Source organism: Carassius gibelio, chromosome B13, assembly GCF_023724105.1.
Source record: "Carassius gibelio isolate Cgi1373 ecotype wild population from Czech Republic chromosome B13, carGib1.2-hapl.c, whole genome shotgun sequence".
Taxonomy (NCBI): domain Eukaryota; kingdom Metazoa; phylum Chordata; class Actinopteri; order Cypriniformes; family Cyprinidae; genus Carassius; species Carassius gibelio.
In genome coordinates this window covers 7288886-7316370 of record NC_068408.1, presented here as the reverse complement: position 1 = coordinate 7316370, position 27485 = coordinate 7288886, and the positions used below count along the sequence as shown (strand labels likewise).

Here is a 27485-nt window from a genome sequence, read left to right as displayed (position 1 = left end):
TGATAATTTGGTTCAGTCCGATCCACAGCTACGAGACTCCTATCAGTCAGTCAGTCAGTCAGTGAGCGCGAGGCTGTATTTATGTGATTTGAGTTTACCACAACAGCATCAACCCTCAAAACAAACTCACACCCGGGATTTTAATTTGCGGTAAGTTAATTTGTTACCCTTTAAGAGCATTTATTTATATATGAAAGTCTAATGCACTAGTAGTTGCGTTATTATGTTTTGGACAGTGGTCGTTAGTTCAGTATGTGTACATAATAGTTTTAGCTACGGTAACGTTACAGTTATAAGAACAAATCACACTTCGGTTCCTTCATTCCTATGGAGTACTATAATTCTTTTGTTTGTTTGTTGCTATTGTTTTCCTTCTGCAATATTTGCCAAGTAATTAATTAATGAATGGTTGTTTCGCTTTTCTCTTCATAGTCAATTTTACAAATAATACAATTAAGCATTTTTTATTATTATTATTCCCAATTTGTTTTAGAAATATTCCACCTTAAACCTTAATTCTTTCATAAATTTTTACATATATGGAGCACTGACACTGCCACTACAGTGTTGTTGACGATATAAAACTAGTGCAAAACCTTTGGTTAACTTTTCATTGGTCATTAACAGATTTAAGATTGATATCTATTCTAAAGGTGGAAATAAGCCTGATTTGTGTGATTTCTTGAGTGTTACTGAAACTTCTACACTTTCCCAACCATGAAGTTGTTCTGCAGGTTGTTTCTTCATATAAATAGTGAGATAATGCTGTACGAGGACACCAGTTCAGACAATGAACTGGATTTGGAACGCCTTGCCACTATTCATTAGACAAGTTTCTTTTCTTAATATATTTAAGTCCAGACCTAAGACATTTTTATTTTCTAAAGAATATGGCTGATGGGATATTCGTATGATTTTTTAACTTTTCAGTTTGTCTGTTGTGTGTTTTTTTCTGATTTTGATGACTTGTTGGAAAGCACATTGGTCAGCTGAAATTGTAATAAAGTGTGCTATATAAATACATTGTCATTGTCAAATTGTAATTCATTGGATTTAATGCACTAGACCACAAAATATAGATCATAGATGAAAAAATATATAGTCTTTGATCATATTAAACATAGCTGAATTGAACTTCTTGGCTGTGTGAACGGTACAGAAAGGAAGGCAATTGGATATAACAGACTCACCCTCTGACAGGTCTAAACATGAATGCACATTCAACGGGCAGAGAGGTATGATGGTTCATGACAAGATGATGAGTGTTTTTTCAGAGCCATGGGAAGGTGGAAAACCGGCTTTTGACTTGTTCTCAGATCTTAGTAGTTGGTAAAGCTTTGTGATTGGTATTGTGCAATAACTCAAGGTGCTGTCCTGTAGGAACCTCATTTCACTTGAAGTGCCTGCTTTATGCTTGGATGCACCATTGCACCAACACTGGTCAAATTCTTTCCTTAACAAACAAGCTCATCGTGTATCAGTTGCCCTGAGGCTTATCTGAATATATTTTCACTGGAATTGTCCTATAATTGGCACACACAGTGCTTATTTGCATGTCTTCGGAGGTGTTGGGATCGTGACATAGGAAGGAAAACTCCTTAAGCACATAGCCTCAGTCTGTTGGTGGTGTTGTGCTGAAGATTTGTCGTTGCTTCAAGGCTCGAGTGATCCTACTTTATCTGTCCTTGCAGAGTAAGTGGCTTTTCCAGTCTGAAGGATGCATACTAGAAGATTGATTTACAGTTATTGTTCTCAGGGATGCTTGTGTGCCTGAAAGTTTGATTCGTTTTAGAGTAACACTTTTCCGCCAAACCAACTAAACATAAAAAAAATGAATTAAATAAAAGTTAGAGAAAATTCTGTCTTCTTTTATTCACCCATTTGTTCCAAGTCTGTTCAAGGTTTTTTTTCTTGCAGCTACAACTAAGCTTAAATGCAAGGATGCAAAATGATTATAAATTAAGCCTAATGTAAGTCTTAAAATATCTTTGTGTGATGGACAGGTACCAATCATATATTTGAGTTGGATATTTTCAGTTAATCTTTTGAATTTGTTTCTTCTGGTTCACAAACCGTGTCTGAATGATTTAGTTCACCAATTGATGGATTTGGTTCTTGTGTTCAGCTCATTGATTCAGTCATTTGATTAGTGGCTAACAGCACTGGAGTGGAAATTTATCAGTGCATAATGACTTAATATTCTGTATCTTACACAAAATTGATACTTTAGTTGAAATGATAATGATAATTTCCGCTTTTGTGTTACAATTAATTTTTTTATACGCGTTTTTCAGTTTTCTTTTTCTTTTTAGTAATTTTGTCATTTTTATTAGTTTTGTATTACTTACATTTCAGTTTTTATTTATTTCTAGCTAGTAATTTTTTGTGCTTCAGTTTAAACTTATTTCAGTTAGCTGCCAAGGCATTTCTAATTTTCATTTAGTTTAAGTTTTTCATTTATTGCTTGATTTCATTTACCAAAAATGTTTTTTAATAGTTTTAGTTTTAGTTGTGATAATAAACTTGGTTTTGCCCAACACGAGGGTATTTAAACTAAGTCCAGAGCACAGGTCTCCAGACGGGTCAGATTTAATCTGATTAATCGATTTAAAGATAAACCCCCATAAATCCCACCCGGCAGAGAGTTGTACCACCTGGAGCTCTGTCGGGAGATGTGGTCACTGGCAAAGCCTCTCTCTGACCTCACGCACTTCTTCCTGGGACGGTGTGTGGAGGCGTTCATGTCTCATTCATTTACAGGTTGAACAAACAGGACTGTGGGCTTTGAGTTGGTTTGTAGTTTTAAACTGCCAATGAATTTCTTTCAATTCTTGTTGTTTATAAGTTTCCTGATATCTCTCTAAAAGCATTATCAGCAGTTTGACAATATTTGGTGCCGATTTAATGCTGATATGTATGATATTGACAATAGAACTGAATTATAGCAAATGGGATGTAAATAAATATCAGGGCTCAAAAATAAGGATGCTCAGATGATTTGGGCAAAAACATTTAAGTTTCAACTGTTACAACTTAAAACTGTTGACTGCTTAGTGCTTGAGTTTTAAGGTATTCAGACTTATACAATTGGTTTTGTTTGAAGTATCAGACATTGTTTTTGCAGTGATTTTATAATGGCACCATGGTTAACAAGCTGTTTGTTTGCTAGTTTAGATTGGGCTTTTTCAAAAATGTGAGAAGAGTTGTAATAGTCTCGGAAGCATCAAACAAATAAGCCTAAGTAATGTTTTGCACTGCATGCCATCCAACAAAAGTGTGTATGAAGTGAGAGATAATGCTGATGTTAATTGATCACAATAATCTCAAAATGACCAGACATTGGCTGAATTGCTGACTTGGATGTTGGTCTTGTCTGTTAGTGATGATGATTTTTCTGTGGAGCACAAAAGGCCGAAAGACAACTTTGGTCAACCTTCATTGAAATGTGACTGTCATTAACATACATCTCCCGTAGTGTTCCATAGAAGAAACTTAGTCAAACAGGTTTGGAACAACATGACAGAATCTTCATTTTTTTGGGGGTTGTCTAGGCCTATACCTTTATCACCATATCTCAGTCTTCAACTAGCAGCTGGCAGCTGGATTCCCCTGAGGCTGTAGCGGTTAACAGTATATATATTGTCTTGATTCACAGGTGTGGACTGACATCAACCAGACTGAATCACCTGTAATAAAACACACCCCTGTAAATGCAATGTGAGAGAGAAACAGCCTAATTACAGCCAATAGCTAATTACTATACAAAGCTTTATCTAAACATCTAGAATACATATGGTATTTGAACGTAAATACCATTTGTAGGTTCAGACTCTAAGAAAAGCATTACACGTTGTAATGGATTAAATCCACCACTTTGTGGTTGTTAAATGTTAAAGGAATTGTTAATCCAAAATAGTTCACTCCCAATCTGGCTGTTCAAAATGTAGATGAGTATATTTTTTTATCGAAAAGAATGCATTATTCTCATCAGTGATCCTCTGCTTTGAAGAATGAATGGCATTAGAATGAGAGACCAGACAGCTGATAAAAACATCACAATAATCCACAAGACTCCAGTTCATCAATTAACTTCTTATGAAGTGTAAAGCTGCATGTTTGTAATAAACAAATCCATCATTAGTACATTTTTAATTTTAAACCATTGCTTCTGAACAAAAAACTGTCCATATACTGTCCAAAATCTATAATATTCCTCCAGTGAAAAAGTATCTGTTTTCTGTTGTCCTCTCACATCAAAATCCACAAACATATTTGTTTAGAACTATTTTGAAATAAAACATTGCATGATCTGTGCATATTTGTCAATCAGAGAAGACTTTTTCACTGGAGAAAGCAATATTATAGATAGATGACCTGTAGTTTTTCCTGGAGGCAATTATTTAAAGTTAAAAACTTTGTTTTTATCAGCTGTTTGGACTCTCATTCTGATGGTACCCATTTACTGCAGAGGATCCATTAGTAAACAAATGATGAATTTCTAAAATACGCCAGATATGTTACCATCTTGGATAGCCTGAGGTAGAGAGGATACTTTGCTATGACACCTGTGTGAAAATAATTTTTGGTAAAAAAAAAAAATATATATATATATATATTTAATTGTGACTTAAGTGTCCAAATACATTCATTTCACAGCATTATAGAATGGGTGCAAAAGTACACATTATAGGGTTAGCTTTGTATCAGCAGGACGATGTTGAGGTATGTCAGTTCAGCGAAAACATACAGCAGGTGGAATTAGCCCAAAAATGTGGGGAATGCATCTGCTGCCTGTGATGTTTTCACAGGTGAGCTTATCTACGTTATAGGAAAAGTGAAGTTCCACAAACACGATAAGATCACCTAATAAAATTTACCACACGATCTCCAAGAATCATTGTTTAGCATTAATTTCATCGTTACATAATTGAATGTTTACATAATCTGAGACACTCAAATGGGCAAATTATGCAATGTAATGAGCTTTGATTGCATGATTAAACTGAGGGACGAGTTTGCAAGAAATATGAGAGCAGGATAAAACCTCATATTCCACCACAGACGTCATCAACATCACTGGAAAATATAGACATTTTAATTACTCCAGTGTTTCTTTTTTTTCTTTTTTGCCTTGTTTTAAAATATGAGAAAAGAGATAAAAAAAAAAAAAAGATATCGGCAGATATTTCAGCATAGAACTATTCATTCTTCAGTTACAACAGGTGCATCTCAATACATTAGAATGTCATGGAAAAGCTCCTTTTTTTCACTGATTCAACTCAAATTGTGAAACTTGTGTATTAAATTCAATGCACACAGACTGAAGTAGTTTAAAGTCTTTGGTTCTTTTAATTGTGATGGTTTTGGTTCACATTACACAAAAACCCACCAATTCATCTCAACAAATTAGATTACTTCATAAGACCAAAAAAAAAAAAAATAATAATAATTAAAGCCCCTTTTGCTTTAATTACTGCCTCTATTCGGTGTGGCATGGAGGTGATCATAAGTCTGAGGTTCTCTTGGTGGGTTGTGCATCTATTTCTTCTACACTTTTTCCTTCCACTCAACTTTCTGTTAACATGCTTAGATACAGCACTCTGTGAACAGCTAGCTTCTTTGGCAATGAATGTTTTGGGGCTTACCCTCCTTGTGAAGGGTGTCAATGATTGTCTTCTTGACAACTGTCAGATCAGCAGTCTTCCCCATGATTGTGTAGCCTAAAGTGAACCAAACTGAGAGACCATTTTAAAAGCTCAGGAAACCTTTGCAGGTGTTTTGAGTTGATTAGCTGAATGGCATGTCACCATATTCTAATTTGTTGATATAGTGAATTGGTGGGTTTTTGTGAAATGTGGGCCAAAATCATCACAATTAAAAGAACCAAACACTTAAACTACTTCAGTCTGTGTGTGTTGAATTTATTTAATACATGAGTTTCACAATTTGAGTTGAATTACTTAAATGAACTTTTCCACAACTTTCTAATTTATTGAGATACACCTGTATATTGGTATCTCATATCATAAAGTTTGTTGAGGAGAGGTGTCCTATTACTTTTCAAGAATATGATTTCCACCTGGAAGACAATAAAATGGGCATGAAATTCTATAGACTTACACTGAAGCAGAGTCTGGTTGTTTGTGTTCTTTTGCAGATATTCAAAATGAAGGAGCCAATACCTATAGGCAAAGCATCTTGAAGAGAAAGAGGCCAGTGTCAGTGTGTGAGTGTATGTGTGTGTACGCATGAGTGTATGTGGATGAGATTTCATAGGCCATGTCTGTCCCCAACAAACTAAAGAGGACAGTATGTGTCCTACTGCCCACCAAGGAGACATTGGACATCACAGTGGGGGTAAATATTCAGCTCTTGTATTATTTAATAATGTGATATGCAGCAATGACAAATGACAAAAAAGTAATAACCTGAGGAAGGCTGCACTTTACAGTATATTGTAATATACAGTATTTAAAATGTGCAAATGTGTGTTTATTGAGCTGAATGCTAGCATTTTAAAATCATGTTTTTGTACCTGATTAATTGTCAAATCTGTTTTTCTTTTCCTCCAAGCTAAAAGCAACGGGTCAAGATGTGTTTCATCATGTCTGTGAGCTTCTTGGGGTTAAAGAGCTGCACTACTTTGGATTGACTTTAGTCAAAAGTAAGAATTTATATTCCCCAATTACACTGTACTCATTTAAAGGTTGCAACAGGGGGTTGCAGTGATGTCATAGTAAAATCTTTTTTTTGTTCACCAGAGAATCTCTCAGTGAACAGTTCTTAAAAGAACCATTGTTTTCTTAGTGTAAAGAGCATTAGAATAATCTATAGAACTTTTTCCATTATTAAAAACCTTTTGTGCAATGGAATGGTTCCATCAATGTTAATGGTTCTTCATGGAACCATAGATGCAAAAGAACCTTTATTTTTAGAGTGTATGTGAATCTTAAAGGACGTGTGTTTTTGTATCTACTGTAAATGGAAATTGTAACCACATTTGAGTTGTTTTATTTGTCGTTCAATGAAGATTTTCAAATGCAAATGCTTACAGCTCAAGGCCTTCAAGTTGTTTGCCAATTCAAGCAATATATGAACTGCACAATCCATTTAAAACTAATGTGGCATCTAATATTTGTCTTTTGCCATTCCGGTAAGGCTCTATTAAGATGAGTTTGTTCTCATTTTGCTCTCATTTTCTTCCCTTCAATACCTTTTTACGATATTTTGCGTCACTCTTCTCTTGGACAAGAGCATCTTTGTTTTTGTGTATTTGAGGGTTGGTGACCCCTGAGGCTTTGGAATCAAGCTATATTAACTTTAAGCCTGGAATTCACCATGATTCACCACTTCACTGCAGAGAGGCAGCAGGAGAGAGCAATTGATATTGGCTTAGCATTTAGCAGGGTCACAACCTTCTCGTCATGAACCTCGGATAAAGAGACAGTGAGTCAGAAAGAGTTTGAGTCATTTAGTGAGGGAGGTAGGGATGCGAAGTTAGCAGTGATAAAGGATGGATAAACTGAATGGAATGTGAACTTGCGCTTGTAAAAACATTATTTTTCTGTTTGTATAGATACTAAAACACACAATGTAATCATGCTGAGAGAATCTAAAACTATATATATATATATATATATATATATATATATATATATATATATATATATATATATATATATATATATATATATATATATATATATATATATATATATATTACCCTATGTATAAAACAGATGAAAAGAGTTTTTGCTGCTTAATATTTTTGTGTAAACTGTGATACACCACTATTCAGAAGTTGAATTTGATTTCTTTTTTTAAAAAAACTTTTATCCAGCAGAACATTAAATTGATCAAAAGTAATCAAACCAATGTAATATATGTATATATATATATATATGTGTGTGTGTGTGTGTGTTGCATACAAATACTTAAGGGGTCACGTTGGCAAATGAAATAAATCACATGGACCACTTGAATGAAAAGAATGTGCTTGAAACATTTAACATCTATTTATTGGTCTTAGCTAAATCTTCTTTCATTTTCTATTTTGACATTTATTTAAACCATCTTAATTCCATTCTTGCACAAGCTCCTTTTTAGAAGTGTTTACACGATTTACTCAAAGCGCTAGAATTCTTTTGCAATCACAATCGCTCTGGCATGAAACTCTACATTTTTACTGGGGTAAGTTTTGTCTGCAGTTGGGGTTGTTGCATACTGGGCCCTGCGTTCACCAATGGCTCAACGGGTCTTTTCATTCCAGCCGTCTTCCTAATTGAGGTCATTGTTGGGCAGATTTCATGCATGAATTCATGATGCCATTGTTTGCATGCCGAAAGCATTTACGCTTGTTTCCTGTGTGTCCTTTCTGGGCTATTTTAGACAATGAGCACATTTTTCTGGACTTGGAAGAGAAACTTGCTAAGTACTTTCCTAAGGAGTGGAAACAGGACTCAGGGAAGGTGAGCTAACACGGTCCTCCATCATTATCAGTAGTTCCATGGTGTTCTTTTACATATCTGTAAAATACCATGGTTCATCAATGTTATAGTCATATAAATATAAATAGTGTTGTGATTCTACTGATTCCATGACAGAATCACTGTACCATGTGCTCTGTGTTCCCTGTGGTCATCAGGGCGGTTACAGTATGATAGTAAAGATAAACACTAGTAAGCCGGCTGGGATGTGGGAGTGACGTCATAATGAGGGGGTTGCCACAGTAACCTAGTCAAGCCTGTTCTTTCTCTCGGCAGGGTTCACAGAGGAGGTCAATTCCTCCCCTGCTCTGTCTGAAGGTCCAGTATTATGTGGAGAATGGCAGACTCATCTGGTAAGAAACAGGCCAGAGATTCCCGAACGTTTGAAGGGAGGAATCCTCTCCTTGGCCTCTTTCCTTCATTAGTTTTAATCCACCAGGGTCTGAGGCCAGTTTGAGTGGGCTTGTGATCTGGTTTTAATGTGGCCTGTCTTTGAAAGCTGTCTTTATTAGGAATAATTTGGTGTAACTTAAAAACTGCTTAATGAAACTCAGCCTAACTTTAGATTTTATTGAATGTGGGAAATGAGTGGAGTATTTTGCAGAGAGCCCGAGGAGAGTCTTTCATTAAATTTATTTTAAAATTAATTTGTCATATTTAGTTTTGCAGGATTAATATAGATAAATTAGAAAATGATGTTTGTTCTATTTTGAAGTTTTAAATTAGGCTTGATGTGAATTCCTCAGAAACATTTGATTACAAACATTACATTTTTCAGTTAAGGGACCGTTTTAATGCTTTTGAAAGAAGTTTCACACTCACCAAGGCTTCATTTATTTAACAGTAATGTTAAATATTATAACAATATAAAATAACACTTCCTATTTTAATATTTTTTAAATGTAATAAATTTTTTGTGATGATAAAGCTGAATTTTCAGCATAATTACTCCAGTCTTTAGTGTCATGATTCTTTAAAGTGTTAGTTCACCTAAACATTTTGTCATTAATTACTTACCCTCATGCCATCAGAACTTCAGAACACAGATTAAGATATTTTTTGATGAAATCTGAGAGCTTTCTGACCCTCCTTGGACTATTTTACTAATGTCCTTACTAAGTTTCTGGGTCTGGGAACATTTCAGTTGCACTGTTCTCTATGGATGGTCAGAAAACTCTCAGATTCGATCAAAATGAACTAAACCTTTAATAAATAAAGTTCTAAAGAACAGGATTTATCGGAAATAGGATTATAAATAAAAACTCGTTCTTGCTAAAACATTTTTCTCATGCTGTTTTTTTTTTTTCTTTTCTTTTTTTCTGTGTTCTCAGTGAGCGTAAAGCGAGAAAACTGTACTACTATGATCTGCGGGAACGTGTCCTGCGCTCCGAATGCCGACAGCAGGAGGAAGTGTATTTCCAGCTAGCAGGATACGCCCTACAGGCCGATCACTCTGACCACCCCTCAGACAGCCACAGTCAGGGACACGCTGCGTATTTCCAACCCAAAGAATACTTTCCACCCTGGGTAAATCTTCATTAGAGTGTATAAAATACAATCACATAGATTTGCATCCAAACAAGAGGTGATAACTTTGTTTTTAATCATAGTAAGATTGGGTTTAAATGGTAAAGTCCAGGATTTTTGGCATTTGGATGTGGGTATGCTAATGGCCTCCCCAGCGTTTTTAACTATCAAGACTTTTTGGACAACCAGCTTCACCAGGAAGACCATGCTGGTTGACTAGCGATATTTGAAAAGCATCAAACCAGCAAATTCTTGTTGTGTTTTTACAGTAGAGGTTTGATTAAAGTTTAATTAATAAAGCATGGTGAGTACCCATACTCCTTTCATAATCACGCATGACCCGTGTCTGCTCTCTTATAGATAATTGCGAAACGTGGAATTGACTACCTGCTGTGTCACGGGCCCAAGGTTCATAAAGATCTGTGGGGGATGTCTTCACGTGACGCTATCCTGCTCTTTATCAGAGAATCCTGCCGTCTGGAGGATGTCCCAGTCACCTTTTATCGCCTACAGAAGGTCAGAGGTCACACACGGTTATCAGTATGTCATGCTGTAGGTCAAGATATTCTCAGCTGTGGAATGTAGGGAGCTTCTGAAAATGTTTTCATCAAAGTAGAAGTTAAAGGTGAAGTCATTTCTTCACTACTTGTGGCACATTATGGAACTGCAGTGTGCTTGACTGAGTCATATTACAACAGCAGCTCAGCTGATGCTAGAATGATCTCTGAAGGATCATGTGACACTGAAGACTGGAGTAATAGCTGCTGGAAATGTAGCTGTACCATAACAGGATACATTCATTGTTCTACTTTGTATTTGATAAAATTAATGCACTTTTTGTGAGCATAGCAGGCCCCTTTAAAAAAGGAATGCACAATTTCTCTGACCCCAAACTTTCAGTTTTGTATGTGCATGTAATATAATATTAAATACATATAGAATACAGAATATAGATTTGAATAATTGTGTTAATATGTAATATTAATAATATTTTAAAGTTTATATATATATATATATATATATATATATATATATATATATATATATATATATATATATATATATATGCTATACACTGTACATTAATGTTAATAAGCCTGTGCCTCTTTCCTGTAGGACAAGAAAGAAGAAAAAGGTTCAGCGCTGCTTGGACTCACTTTACGAGGAATGCAAGTGTATCAGGTGTGTGTTTTTGAATGCATGAGGTGTTTTTCTTGCCATTAAAAATAGGGGAAAACACTTTTTGTATATAAATTGCAGCAGTGCAAAAATCAAACACAGCAACATCGCAACAGAAGTTGTTGCACATTATCTGAAATCACCATCCCTCATTGAAAATGACAGACCTTTGGTTGCTTTTCACTGCAAAGCACATGTAATGGCCTACTTCATTGTGCATCATTCTGTGATTCAGCACAGTTCTGTGTTTTCTCTTCGATATTGCCAATCACAACGAGAGAGCTCTCCAGATAGGCCTGACTGGAATGCATATATTAGACGGTTCAGTCCATAAACAGGGATTTGTTTGGGAGTGCATGCCTTTCCCTTGAGTCCTCTGATCTGCCCATTAAAGCGTCTGGGTTGGATTAAACTAAGGGCCCTGTGTCTAAGAGATCAGAGACCATATGTGGTGAGGCCCTAACCCCAACCTTAAATGGGCTCCCTTTTCTGCTTTTATAAAGAACAGGATTTATATATGAATCCTTTCTCACACTGCCAAATAAGCTTATATTAACAAATGATCTGTGGAAGTGGGTTTTGTAGCAAGAAGGGTTAGGAGATCAAAATGTTAGTTCTATTTTCAGGAAACTACTTCAACTGAATAATTTGGGCTTGGAATGAACTGTTATTTGTTATTTGTTAATTTGTAATAAAATATAATGATAATGTTATGTATATATGTTATACTATTATATATTATGTTATAATATTATTTGCAGGAGCTGAACAATGTGCGTGATCTGCTGTATGACTTCCCCTGGTTTCATGTGGGGCGACTCACCTTTCTGGTAACATTTAATTTTTCCATCATTTCAAGTGATTTGTTGATTTATGGTTTATGGTTGATTTATCTGTTCTCATTGATGTGATTTGAATTGTGGTGCTCTAACATTAAAAGTATTTCAGTTTTTAAAAATACAGAGGTTATGTCTTCTGCTCTCTGCACAGGGGAAGAAGTTTGAGATCCAGCCGGATGGTTTGCCCTCAGCGAGAAAGCTGGTATACTACACGGGTTCGGCTTTTCGTTCCCGACATCTTCTGCTGCATTTAAGTTCCTGTCACCGATTGTACCTCAGTTTGCAGCCCGCGCTCAAACACCTGCGGCAGCTGGAGGAGACAGACGGTGTGTGTCCAAATGATATTCATTTACATGTCCATCATGCTTGCTTTTGTAGTATGATTTTGGTTTTTGTTTTCTTCTCAGTGGACTTGGTTCTATTATAGCACATTAATGAATATAATTTGGCAAATCACATAATGAAAAACAGTAAATATAAACCCTTTCAAAGAGCAAACCATTCAAAACAGTATTGTAACAAAATTCTGACTTTCACATCACAAGAAAAATAAATAAATGAGATAAAATTGTATCGAACATATATTTTCTTATTGGATTTAATATTTCCACAAACTGTGAATATGTTGTATACATAAATTACTAACTTTTAGACACTGTTTCCCTGAAAACAGTGATGTCTGGTTGCCAAATTAAAAAATATCATTTATTTTTTTGAAGTAAGACTTAAATATGTTAAAGCATTTGTGAGAATCACCCTTATTAGTAAAATACATTTTCTGCCATGTCATGTTTTTTTGGATCCAGAGAAGAAGAGGTACCGTGAATCGTACATCAGTGACGAGCTGGACCTGGATCATCCGTGCAGCGAGGGCAGTCCTCGTCTGTCTCGACACTCCACCAGCAGCTCTGGCATTGAGGCGGACACCAGGCAAAACAGTGTCTCTGTAGAGATGGTTTCCATGGACGAGAAGGAAAAGTCCTTCGTCTCTGCTGTCAGTCACGGCTCCTCACACACCTCTGGCATCGACATGAGCAGCAAAGCTCGGCTGGATGAAGATGAGTGGCAGGAGGAAGGTGAGGGTCAAACGACTTTAGTCATGATCAGTATTCAAAAATATATTTTTTAAAACTATATTTATAATCAACATTTTTCTAAACTCATCTGCTAGCTTTAGAATCACATATCATTTGCTGGGCTTGAATACTTGTGCAGTTGTATTGCAACAATTTGACATGGTCTGCTGACAGATAGGCATTGCTAGGATTCCTTGCATATGTAGTGCTGAAAAGACATCGATGAAGCTGTAAAGGTTATTCTGAAGTTATTTCGTTTATTTGCTCTGCCAGCTTCACATGCAAAATGTCACGTTCGCACTGAAAGAGTTTCACAACACATTAGATTTACGATAAGTTGAAGCACAGATTGTGATGAAATCTGAATGTAGATTTGCAGGATGTGGTGAAGGAGCCTGGGGAGGTCTCTGTGGACGATCCTTTGGATATCTTACGATTGGCTGAGCTGCTGGAGGGCGTGTCCGTCGACTGTCCCACCATCCAATCAAACACTGAATTCAAAGGTGATGACGATTTAAAAAACATTCCGATCTAGGGCACTTTCAAACCTTATCTACCTCATTTAATATGTTTCTGATTCATTTGTTTCCAATTAATAATTTTTTTTCATTGTTGCATAGCAAAAAAATAACAATACTAAATGTGTAAAACATGGAGAAAGTGCATGCATACCACTACTGGTATTAATATTTATTATGATCACGATGATTATTATATTTATGTTATATTATTATATTATTTATTTTAATTATATGATTGAAATATTTTTTTTAGCAATTGTCATTCAATTGATGTTTATTTGTTTTTAAAAAAAATTTTATACTTCTAAAACAAGTGCTTAGCGAGGCTTAATGTATCTAATCAGAAATACAGAAAAAAACTAATGTTGTGAAAAATTACATTACAATTCAAAACAGTTGTTTTCTATTTTAATATATTTAAAATGTAATCTATTCCTGTGATCGCAAAGCTGAATTTTCTTCAGTCTTCAAGTGTTCAGTGTAACGTGAATCCTACAGAAGTCATTCTAATATTCTAATTAATGAAGAAATTGATTACATTTTTATTGAAACTAAGTGTGTGCTGCTTAATATTTTTGTGGAAAACTTGTTAATTTTATTTATTTTTTTAAGATTTTTGCATTATTTTTATTTATTTATTGTTAAAAATCTAAAAGTCTAAACTGTCACTTTTGATCACTTTAATACATATTTGCTCAATAAAACAATTAATTTCTTTCCTAAACTTTTACATGGCAGTGTAAAAATTTAATGTTAACAAATGGAATGCTTATTGTATATTGTATTACTGCATTAGAAGTAATTTTTTTGTAAAAAAAAAAAATATATATATTTTCCTGTTTTCTGTAACGTCTGTTTCTAGGTTTACAAATGAGTTCAGTTACAGTCAACGATCAAGTGGACCATTGTGATCCAGACAGCATGAAACAGGTTTGCCGTCTCGGTCTTCTCCAATCTTTCCCTTTTCATTTCTTCATCATGTCACTAATTGCTCATTATCCATCACAGGTTTCAAATCAGAAGTCTCGTAACCCCGCTGACCGCTACAGTCTGAGTCTGGATGACGTGCGACTGTATTCCCCTCTTCTCCCTTTGGGAACGCAATCGGTTCCAGACACCTCTGTCAGCTACACGTTTGGGCTTCCACATTCCCCAACCAGCCTGTGTCCAGACAATACATCATTTAGTGTCCAGCGCTCCACGAACTGCCTATCTCTGGACCTGCTGGATGATAATCAGGCACTTGAGCTTGTCCTTTAAGGAACTGAAAAAGACTACAGCTTCCTGTTGTCTGAAGCACTAACAGGACACATTTTCATCAGGAATTTTGTTCAAACTCAACCAACGCTCAGATGTGTTTCTATGCTGATCAACAACAGGACAATATGAACAATTGTGGGTTGTTTTATCGATTATACAACATGTAGAACTTTTTACAGAATGTGTTTATAAATAATCTTAGAAGTGTCGGGCATTACCATGCTAAAACCTGTCCTTGATAAAATGAGTTGATAAAACCTTCTCTCTCAATTAAATTCTAGCCACCTGTGAATACAATAAGCAACAATAGGCTCCGCCCACAGTGAACTTTCATTGGTCCAAATCCTGTTCTGCGGCTGAACTGTATATTGAACATCAAAACAAAACATTTTCACATTCTTTGTGGCCAGACAAAATACCTGTTGGTTCACACCTACTGTAGTTAGGACATGCTGTAACGTCCAAGTTTGTTTAAGGAAGTAAACATTTAAATTTTAAATTTCACATTCACATTTCTAAAATGGCTTGAGAATGTCAAACTTCGAGGAACACTCCCTGAATTACATTATGAATACAGATAGAAGCTAGCAGAAAGTCCACTAAGAAGTGAGAAACATGTCTTGTACTCATGCAATAAGATGCCAAATGTTCCTTTAAACAAAACTTGGAGTTCCATTTAAGGTTTGAAATCTCCGTTACATTACTGATGTCAATGATCTAACCACTGGTTTAATATAATATCACATAGTTCTTTACTACACAAGTATTGAACCTTTAAAAGAACAATAAGTACAACGACTCGTTTGCTCTGTACAGATCATGTTTGTTTGTTCTGGATACATGGAGCTCTTTTAAATTCAATAATTACAAAACACACACCAAGCCGTCAGAGGTTGTGTGCATAATGTTGGGTGTAATCTTTATCTATGTATTGTAAACACACATCCTATTAAAAGTATGCCCATATATGTGTTCCTTTCAGTGAAAGGAAAAATGTATAGTATGAATAAACATAGCTGGTGTTAAATTCAGTAGTACAATATGTGTATGTGTTTTTCATTACATAGAAATACATTTTAACGCTTTACTGTGTAATATTGACTAGAATTATTGTATCTCAGTCCGCTGACATTTTTAACGAGACATTTGTGTAATTAAAGGGATGAGGAGTAATTAATGGTCTCTTACTGGCCTCCATATACAACCTGTCCATAAAACGACCCAAGCAAGCCCTGAAAATTAATACAAAATATTATAAAAACCACATAGGCCTATGCAGCCTCGTCTCACTCGGTGCATGTCAGTCGGTCACATTATATTTCAAGAAGTAGACAAACTGGTTCACATGTGTGTGTGTGTAGCAGGCAAAAGCATTGAACCGGATTTTGGCTATTTTAAAGCTGTGGATGTTTCTAACTTTAAAGGCCTAGTCAGGAAATGTCAAATTTTTTCATACACATCATTTTGACCCAATGTCACATTCCCGAGAATTTGTTCAATACTTTGTACTGGTCAAGCACAACACACCCCGACATAGAGAAGAGCTAAGCTCTAAGTGTTTTGATCTAAGTGTTTTCTAATAAATCACACGAAGAGCGCTTTATTTGTGAAGTGCAGTCAGTGATATGGAATCAATGCATGCTGCTAATGCAAATGATCTCCAGTGCAGATGATGGAGGTAATCATGGAGGTATCTGCTCAGTGCTGTCTGTGGACTCTTTGCAGTGTGTGTCAGTACCTGTCAGAATCATGATGCACCTGAGAAGGTAAGTCATGTTCCTCTGCCTGTCCTGATGATGAGAGATGATGGCAACCATGAAACCTGCGAGTTCGACATGGATGTTGCCATTGAAGTCACAGCAGTGCTGTAATGCAGCATCTCCTATGACAGAGTCATCATCTCCAGGACCTTGTCCTGCACCCTAGAAGATCTCAAAGGTTTCTTAAGGCAATTCAGGCTGGATTGACCCTAAAGGACAGTGTGACCTGCAAACAGGCACTTCACCAGGTCTGTTTCCCTGGCGGAAGTCAAGAAAGAAGACGTGTTCACCAGCGAGGAACCTGACACGGGTAAGACATGCATTCACTGTCTCCCACAGTGTGTAAGAAGTGTGTGTGAGCAGTGTAAGAAATCATAAACATCTCTTGGATCTTTACAGATGAAATCCTTTTCAGATGGACTCCTGAGAAAAAAATAGCAGTTACTGAGGGAATTATGGGAAGATTGCTCTATTATTAGAGACTCTAGACTCTAGAAGTAAGTTTTGTTTCAGATTCTCAAAACCGAGAAATTACTTTTAGAATTGCAAACTACTATAGTATGTACGGACAACTGATATTTATATGAATGAATGAAAAGTTGTCTGCTATGCTACTGTTATAAAGATACTGGTACACTGCTATACCGGTCGTTTCACAGCAGAATTCATACTGTTGTTTTTGTGGTTGTGATCAGGTTCAGTGTTGCTGCAACTCATTCAGCAGACAGGATCAAGGCACTGGTGCGCAGTCCCACTGTTATTTCTGTCCCAGACCCTGTCCTGTCGCTCCCCCTGTCCTTTACTAGGATCTGATGGACTTCATGCATTCAGGTACAAACTACTAGCTGCTGGAATCAAATGATCCCACATTTGGAGAAATGTAGTGAGTATTAAGAGCAAATTAAAGAAGAGATGCTACTCATTTATCTATAATAAAGCACATAGTCTTTTACATCATTTTGTTTTGCATTATCATTACTAAATACTTCTACAGAGACAAATATAAACTGATAAAAGGAAATAAATGTAATTTATTTTATATTAGTTGAATCAAATAGTGAAAGAAAAGCAGCCAAAAAGTGTCCAGCATACATTTGAGCTCCTTCAGTGCTGTTTAAAAAAAGCAGCCTGTGACGCAAACTGATTTCATAAAACTGGCATCTGTAACGATAAGTCACTTGGTGAGAGTGCATTTGATATTTGTTTCAATAATGAATGTGTTCTTAATACACATAATCTGCTCATGTTTCTGTTTTCAGAGAAGCTCTACGCTGCCGTCTATGTACGCTGCACTAAGAGAGAAGCTTCACAGTGTTTTCTGCTCCATGCTGCTCTCTGCCTGACAGATGTGGTAATGTAGCTACCCCTGTAAAGCCTCTTATATGAAATAATAGTAAAAATATCTATCTGTCTGTCTGTCTGTCCGTCAAAAAAAAAAAAAAATATATATATATATATATATATATATGTGTGTGTGTGTGTGTGTGTGTGTGTGTGTGTGTGTGTGTGTTTGTGTATATGTGACCCTGGACCACAAAACCATTCTTAAGTCGCACTGGTATATTTTTAACAAAAGCCAACAATACATCGTAGGGGTCAAAATTATAAAGATATTAATAGGATATAAAGTAAGGATCATGATCCATGAAGATACCATTTCCTACCGTAAATATATCAAAAAAAAATTGATTAGTAATATTCATAGCTAAGAACTTCATTTGAACAACTTTAAAGGCAATTTTCTCAATATGTTTGCAACCATCAGATTTCAGATTTTTAAATTGTTGCATCACGGTCAAATATTGTCCTGTCCTAACAAACCATACATAATTGAAGAGCTTATTTATAGTATTAATCGATGTATAAATCTCAGTTAAAAACAAAAACTGACACTTATGACTGGTTCAGTGCTATATGTATTTCTTAAACACACACAAACACACACACACACACACACACACACACACACACACACACACACACACACACATATATATATATATATATATATATATATATGATTTTCTGATTTTCTTGTTTTTGGCAGTCAGCGGTGTCTCTAGATGAGATATTTGGATTTCTTGTACATTTTCGAGCTGATGAGTCTCTATGTCGGGGGAAGGCACTTTGGAAAGAGGTAAACAAAGTCTATTAACCAAATCCAAATTCATAAGCCTGCTTAATTTGCAAAGTATTTGATCACACGATTCATATTCACAACACGTTAAACTTTGCTCCCATCACATCCCATTTGCTCCAGGCTAACGAAGGTTGTTTTCATTTGACCGACGGCAATTTGAGTTCCTGAGGAGCTTCATGCTGAACCTATATATGAATATATATATATATATATATATAAAATAATTCCTTACATTTATATAGCGCTTTTCTAGACACTCAAAGCACTTACATAGTTAGGGGGTATCTCCTCATCCACCACCAGTGTGTAGCATCCACCTGGATGATGCGACGGCAGCCATAGTGCGCCAGAACGCCCACCACACATCAGCTTACCGGTGGAGAGGAGACAGAGCGATGAAGCCAATCAGCAGATATGGGGACTGTTAGGAGGCCATGATGGTCCGAGGCCAATGGGCAAATTGAGCCAGGATGCCGAGGTCACACCTCTACTCTTTTCGAAAGACATCCTGGGATTTTTAATGACCACAGAGAGTCAGGACCTCGGTTTTAATGTCTCATCCGAAGGACGGTGCTTGTTGACAGTATAGTGTCCCCATCACTACACTGGGGCGCTAGGACCCACACAGACCACAGGGTGAGCACCCCCTGCTGGCCTCACTAGCACCTCTTCCAGCAGCAACCTAGTTTTCTCAGGAGGTCTCCCATCCAGGTACTGACCAGGCTCAGCCCTGCTTAGCTTCAGTGGGAAACCGGTCTTGGGCTCCAGGGTGATATGGCTGCCGGAAAGTATTTCAATAAGTATTTCAAAAACAATTTAGTGCATTGTAAGTTACTAGGAGTATGATACCCTTGCAAAAAGAGAGAGAGAGAAAAAAAACCTGGATGTTAGATTATTTTAGATTTAGTCCCAAGCACATTTGTAAAACATTTTGAAAGTGGATGGAAATTTCTGATGAAATGAGATCTAAGTTGTGTGTTTTTCTAGAATCCATCTGTGTCAGGCAGGTTCAGAGAGTGGTCGGTATGGCCACACTTGCGCTGTTGTGTGACATGGCTAATTGGGGTGTCCTGAACTCCCTCTCTGAGGCCATGAGGTCACTTCACTCACTGACCGACTACTTCTACCCTTCATCACCTTCATCATCTCAGCATCTCAACCGTACCTTACTGAAGCCCACAACTGTGACAGTCAGGTCTGTTTGAGCTCTTAAAAACAATTAATGCTGTAATGCTGGAATTTAAAATCTATATATTTGTTCAAAATAAGTATTACTTTCATATTGATTTCTGAGTTATATGTGTTTATTCCAGTGATTCAGTGGACAGTCTCATTCTGAAGGACTTGGGGTGAATTGTGGGCCAGTTTATTCGAGATCAGTGGACGTGTCTGAGTTTCCTGCAGAAGTCTGCTGGGACCCTTCAGGCTCCTGAAGCTCCTGAGGTCCTGAGGTCCCGAGGTGCTGAGGTGCTGAGGGCTGCTGTGGATGCTCTGGCGTTACTGTCTGGTCATCTTGTTCTGCCGGTGCTGGATTTCATGATGTCAGTCTTACCACAGGTGGGCTGCAGTTCTCTTTTCAGGTTATCAGTTTTGTTACATGAACATCTCAGATAAACAAAAACAGGTTTTACCCTTTTCTACGTGTTGTCTTGCTTGAAGTCAACTGATAATGTTAGTCAAAGTTAGTAAGTTTTTTGTGCTGAACAATTACAAATAACATAAAAAGTCAAATATCATATTTATATATGTATATGTGTGTGTGTGTGTGTGTTTGTGTGAACTTGTGTTTAGTTGTTGGGTCTATTTTCTCCACCAGATGGTGCAGAATGATGAATCTCTGTGCACTGAGGCCATATGTGCCTCATGGAAGGTGGTTCAGGCTCTGAGCACAAACCCTCAGGACTTCTGGTCCACACTGCAGGGATTTGTGAGCTTAGCTTTACACCAGGGCCTTCTGCAGCTCACTGAGGAACTGAACCCTAGAATCACAGCCTGCACACAACAGGTCAGGGAAAACGCCTGAAAGACCACTTGCCCATTTATGATCAAAACACTCACATTTCAGTTTTAATTCCCCTTTCACTTTATGTCATAAATGGTAGAAACTCAAGTACTATAGAAACATATAGCTGAGATCCCACACATTATTTTAGCTAAGTATGGGCCATTGTTCGAAACATAAACCATAAGATATGTTCACCCCGTCATGGAAGTATATATTACTGTTAAATACATTTTCATTGCAAAATTAAGATGCAAATTATATTTTCTGAAAGATATGATGTCCCTTTCCTTAACAGGGTTATTAAAAATATAACAATATTATATAATATAATATAATTTATGCGCATCTTTGCATTTCTATCCATCATTTTTTTATTCGATATCCCAAAATGCATGTAAAAATATGTGGATGGAAACATAGCTATTGACTAAGCATAGCAGGCTTTTGCAAATTGACTATTTTTGTGCTACAAAACTACTTGATTCAGAATGTTTTTTCCTCACAGCATTTTCAAATACATGTATTATTCAGAATCTTGTTTCTAGTGATAACAGGGATGATCAGTTTCCTCGAGTGTGTGTTCTGGCCTTCCTCTGCCGCTTGAATCCATCTAATCAGCTCCACCAGCGTCTGATGGAGGAGCTCGTGCGCCGCTTACTGAGGAAGGTTTGTGTTCAATTCTTAACTACAGCTCTTACTGGAAATTGGGTGTTTAATTCTTAATGAAAGCACTTCCTGAAAAACTTTGAAATTGATTTTGTTTTTAATGTCCCAATCTCATGGTTTTTGCATGTGTTTTTGATTGAAGTTTCCTCCTTTGTCTATTTTCCTATCCCTTAGGATGCCAAGATTTCAAAATCCAAAAAACGTTACTATAGCAACTCCATCCGGCACAGAGTGAAGAACCGTGCGTGGCAGACGCTGCTACTGTTGCTGCATAAACTCAGATCAGTTAGACACACGCATGCATATTAATCCACTTTACTACTAGAGATGCTTTGATTTCAGGGTTTCTGGTCCGTTCAGATTCTGATATTGTCAGATGACTGTGTTGCTTCTGAATTATGCTTTTAAATAAACATTGTGTGATTACATCCCTACAAAGAGTTATATTAACTTGTTTACACTGAATGGTACTGATTCGAATATGTTGGATGCAGTAGTGTAGCCAGAAAAGAGACTCTGGGTGTGCATATGAAAATCTGGGTGTGCCACATTTATTGTCAGATTACTGTGCAAAATTATGGGATAGCATTTTTGTCACACTGCTTCCGTCCAACCATACTCCTAGTGTTAATTTGCAGGTCGTGTCAAAATGTAGTTAATTGTTAAATGTAATATTTTTCTTCCAAATACGATAATTTTGAACTTTAGCTATTTCATTTTGTTTATTTTTCATTACAATTTATTCACTTTAAATAAATTATAATATATAATTATAGGATTAAAATGAATTGTAGTTGCTCAATATAGATCTTATATTTGCGCGCGTGCCGAGGGTCAGGTTTGCGCGCTTCGGATGAGCGTATGTACAAATCTTCTCACTGCGCGCGCGCGAACTCGCTGCCTCTGGCTCTTAAATGTTTAAACAGACAAAGCTTAAATGAGTTTAGTTTAAACAGATATCAGCACCCAGGTGCTGGCGGAATAAATTACTGCTCATATACAGCATTCGCGTTGAACAAGAGTGAATGATTTATCCAGGTTTTTTTTTTTTTTTTTTCGTGTTTTTGTAATGTCTGGGAAGCCAGAATGCGCATGCATCAACAAACATTTATTAGCTGAACCCTGTTTTTTTACGTGCCATTTATAGCAAGCCATATTACAGATGATATTACAGATGCTTTGTCAGATTTAAGTTGAAGCTCGTGCCGAACCGTGTGTAGTGAACCGAACGTTTTTTTTTTTCAGCGAACCGTGCCATCCCTATTACCTCAATAATCAATCAATTACAGGCCTAAAACAATCATGCCCGAGCAGACGGATATTAGCACATCTCATCACACCGGCACCCGCGTCTAAATCAGTTGTATGGTCTGGTTTTCAGTCTAAAACAGTTGTGTCAAGTATAAATGTCTCATCTGTTTCGGGAGGTGCGCGCGCAGTCAGCGGAGACTCGCACCTCCCAACTCGCACCGGAGGCTCACACCTTTTTTTCTCAGATTTTGAAAAATCTTCGCGGTCGACTTAAAATGCTTCCAAGATCGACTTGTCGACCGCGATCGACGGGTTGGTGACTCCAGATATAGCGACCAACTTTTTTTGAGCAAGCATTGATTATGCATGACAGTCTCAATTCAAACGCTGTGCGCGCACGCGCTACGCGGGACGGGTGGTCACCCTACCTGGCACACCCGTCTAGAGTGTGTCCACCTTTGTGTGTGGGTCCATGTACGTGCTGAATCGACAGGTAAAAAAAAGCCTCAAGTCCAAATATTCATTTATCACCAATTAACTGTTTGACAAACACTTCCTGCTTCGATGTCCAGATCTGAATTTTAAAAAATCTCAAACATGCTACGAAGTCCCGATCTGAATCAACCGAGTCGCGAACAGGCTCCGAAGTGCCGATCTGAATCAACCGAGTCGCGAACAGGCTCCGAAGTGCCGATCTGAATCAAGCGAGTCGCGAACAGGCTCCGAAGTGCCGATCTGAATCAAGCGAGTCGCGAACATGCTCCGAAGTGCCGATCTGAATCAAGCGAGTCGCGAACATGCTCCGAAGTGCCGATCTGAATCAAGCGAGTCGCGAACAGGCTCCGAAGTGCCGATCTGAATCAACCGAGTCGCGAACAGGCTCCGAAGTGCCGATCTGAATCAACCGAGTCGCGAACGGCTCCGAAGTGCCGATCTGAATCAACCGAGTCGCGAACGGCTCCGAAGTGCCGATCTGAATCAACCGAGTCGCGAACGGCTCCGAAGTGCCGATCTCAATTGATTGTCTCGATTGAGACTATAAAAAATAATTCTGCATCTATTTTTAGGTGTGCCAGATGCCACTGTGGGTGGCACAGGCACACCCTGGCACACCCGTGGCTACCCCACTGGTTGGATGTGTAACAGGCCTAAATTGTAAAACGTGCAATTATGGAAATGAATAATTATTATGAATAAATAATAAATAATGAATAATTATTAAATAAACATTTAATACAAAAAAAATAAATCACATCATATGACCCAATTAATTTGTTTCGATTTGCATCTGTTGGATGCAGGGGCCTGCATTGTACCACATGCAATAAAAAGGCAAACAATAATAATTAATATTATGAATTAATAATAATTAAACATTTTATGTGATTTAATGACTTTACTGTGGTTGTTATATTTGTGCTACTAAAATGTTTTCACTTGTAAATGTTAAATTATTTGTTTTTACTAGTTGTGATAGAATGTTACATATAAAAAAAAAACTAAATACAAATCTTGCTACTTGACACAGCCAAATTATTGCCTATTCACCAAAGCATCAACAAAAAGTATGAATCTCCAGGAGGCAAAAAGCCCTATAAGCCTGCTCACCCACAAAAAACAATCACAAAAGGGAAACAGTTGGTACACCTCCATTAAAAAAATTTATATAATAATTTATTATTATTATTTTTATTGCATGTTCTCAGCAGCAGTGATGTTTGAGCTTTATGGTTCTTAGTCTTAATAAGATAAATATTGGTTGTTTAAATGTCATTGTTGGTAAAATATATGATGCATTTTTTTATTTAATAAATTATGAAATATATTGAAACAGATTAAATAATTAGAATTAATTTAAATAGAAACAATAGCAATACAGTCTGTCCCTGCATTTATGGTAAATGCACTTTTCTATGTACACAATGTCGAGTTCAGAAGTTTATTTTGACATTATCTGTCACAAGAGTTTGTGTCAGAGTGTGTGTTGAGTCACGTGTGTCAGGCTGGGTTCTGCAGCATCCAAGCATCTTTCAAGTATCTGATAGAGTGGGCCATCCACCAGAACCCGTCTCAGATCCAGAACCTGTAGAAAATAATTGGCTTCCACTGTGGACATTTGAGAGTTTTGGTGCCTTGCTGATGACTGGATCCAGCAGGACAAAGGTAATCACCACATGAGGGCAGCAGAGCACTGGAACCACACCACAGTGGGAAACTGTGAAAAAATCTATACTTGTTCTCCTTGTTTCCATAAATATTGGTGAGATGGGGCTGAACAAGACCATCTTCTCTGTCTTGTCAGTTCTCATGTTCAGTTTGTTAAGAGAAGAGAGAGAGCAATACAATGTTTGAAATTCAAGCAAACACAAAAGTTTTATGTCTGACAGTTGATTTGGAGCAGGAAGAACACTGGGCAGAAGTTCAGTTGAAAATCACCCAGTGGAAGCTGAGTTTCCAGGAGCAGGAGCCTGAGCTCATTGCCCAGCAGAGAGCAGCACGCCTGGGCAAACTCACCAGCAACCTACTACTGGTGGTCGCATCTCTCATTGACTAACCCACCAATCTGGGTGGTAAGACAAAGAAATAGACTAAATAATTATAGTAGTATTATATAGTTGAAGAGAGTTATCAGTCAAGCTGTTTTATGATCACTAAACCATAATCAAATTATAAACAAAATGAATTGATGAAATGACATTAAAATGCACATGTATTATTATTATTGGAATTCATATTAATAAAGTCCTATTTTTAACATAGTAGCAATATTAGTATTGTTACTGTTATCCCATTCAATAAAAATTATTGGCCGTTTTATCCCAGTCGCTTTTATTGTTGTTCCATGTACATGTGCCGGACGTGCCTATCAATGCACTTTTGTTCAGTTGCATTGTGCTCCATCCACTGATTTTTCAACACAAGAACACATCCTGTGATGGCCTTCATTCTCCTTTCCGGGATGGATTTTATGGTGTATCAATCTGTGATCTAATTTAATTAACTTTGTTCTTATTTTTTCTGAATGTCATTATTGCTGCCGCAACAGACATTGAACTCAATCATAATCTCTTCTGAGTCACCAAACAAATCAGTTTTAACACAAGCTCATTATAAAAGACTCATTCTTCTCATTCATTTCAACATTCTACACAGCTGGTTATTGTTTGATAGGTGTATGGTTTTCATTTCATGCTGTTTTTTTATCTCTGTTTCATTTTATGAATAAATATTGATGCACTTAGTTGAGTCTTATAAGACTGAGAGAAGAAACCACTCATGGGTTTAATATTAAAACAGTCAACACTCAAATGTAAATATGTATCTTTGTTATACATGTTTATGAAGTCTTTTATGCTCACCAAGGCGCTATATATATATATATATATATATATATATATATATATATATATATATATATATATATATATATAGTGTGATCAAAAATACAGTAAAAACAGTATTATTGTGAAATACTGTTGCAATTTAAATATTTTATAATGTAATTTATTCCTGTGATTGAAAAGTTGAATTTTCAGCAGCCTTTACTTTAGTTTTACATGATGATACCTTCTGAAATCATTCTAATGTGCTCATTTGCTGCTTATGGAACATTTATTCTTATCAAAGTTGAAAATATTTGTGCTGCTTAAAATATTTGTGGAAACCATGATTCTTTGCAGAATGGAAAGTTGAAAAGAACAGCATATAGTTGAAATGGAAATATTTTGTAAAATTATAAATCTCTTGGCTGTCACTTTTTATCAATTTAAGGCATCCATTTTTATATGAATTGAATATATGTTACTGTTAACTACAAGTGTTTGTGTGTCTGTTCCAGATCTTTGGGCCCAAAGCTCTGGTTCTGGAAAGTCTGTGACACGTTAATGACAAACAGTTCCAGGCCCTCAGTGTGTCTTCAGAATTGTGGCTGCTGATGCTGGAGGTGTGTGTGCATTTTTGACCTAACGAATATATCGGTTGCTTAAAATCTGACGGATCTGACACCAATCAGAATTGCAAAACTAGTGACTTCCTTCATACAAGTTTCAATGCTATGCATCGTTTGCCAACTCTTCCCACAAACTGACTTCATAAATTCATGTTGCATAAACAAACAGATTGCAATTCCATTTGGTGCCACTAGTAGTGAAGAAATTACACACTCCTTCTTTAAAGACATACTCATATTTCCTGAGTGTGGGCTGAAACAAGCCTAGAGATGTTATTTATCATAATTGTGCATTAAATCAGCCATATACACACACTACACAGAACCATCAAAAGCTCTAACCCAGTTTTGTGGAGCGAGTTATAGAATATGAGCAGTACATTGATTGAATCTGTCAAGATTAATGAAGCCGGTCAGAAATTTCACATTATATGCTTTCATTTTCCAGGTGAAGGAATCTGAGTTGTCAGATTTCCTGCAGCTGAAGAAGAGAGATGGATGCTAGGTAAAAGGTGTGGAGCAAACATCCAACAGCCAACGTTTACAGGATCACACTTTTGCTGAGAAAACCCTACTACTACTACTAGGGTAAACCAACACCTCCAGCATTCTGTACAGATTCTGTCTATATGCTCAAAGTAAATGCATTTCAAACATATTAGGTCATGTGGATGTACAATTGAGCTAAATATTTTATAAAATAAACATTTTCTTAGATTTTTAAATAAAAGAAATGAAAAAACATATCCTGACATGATTTACTGATATCCTTTTTAAACCGTGTAATGCTTAACAACCACATTTTGAATTTATAATTTTATGGCTC

The 27485-nt window shown here is 36.6% G+C and overlaps 1 protein-coding gene and 2 pseudogenes across 1 annotated transcript; 2 read left to right on the top strand and 1 right to left on the bottom strand.

Moving 5' to 3' along the window:
• Window positions 1-23: 23 nt before the first annotated feature.
• On the top strand, window positions 24-15928 carry LOC127969716 (FERM domain-containing protein 6-like). The gene is made up of 14 exons (XM_052571775.1): window positions 24-150; window positions 6158-6357; window positions 6574-6664; window positions 8389-8468; window positions 8763-8839; window positions 9818-10013; window positions 10374-10529; window positions 11130-11195; window positions 11954-12022; window positions 12183-12357; window positions 12838-13107; window positions 13479-13610; window positions 14491-14558; window positions 14637-15928. The coding sequence occupies exons 2-14, from the start codon at window positions 6280-6282 to the stop codon at window positions 14886-14888; spliced, it is 1710 nt and encodes a 569-aa protein (XP_052427735.1). The 5' UTR covers window positions 24-150; window positions 6158-6279; the 3' UTR covers window positions 14889-15928.
• Window positions 15929-16325: 397 nt separating this feature from the next.
• On the top strand, window positions 16326-27251 carry LOC127970450 (probable methyltransferase TARBP1; annotated as a pseudogene).
• On the bottom strand, window positions 19458-19574 carry LOC127970810 (uncharacterized; annotated as a pseudogene).
• Window positions 27252-27485: the final 234 nt, after the last annotated feature.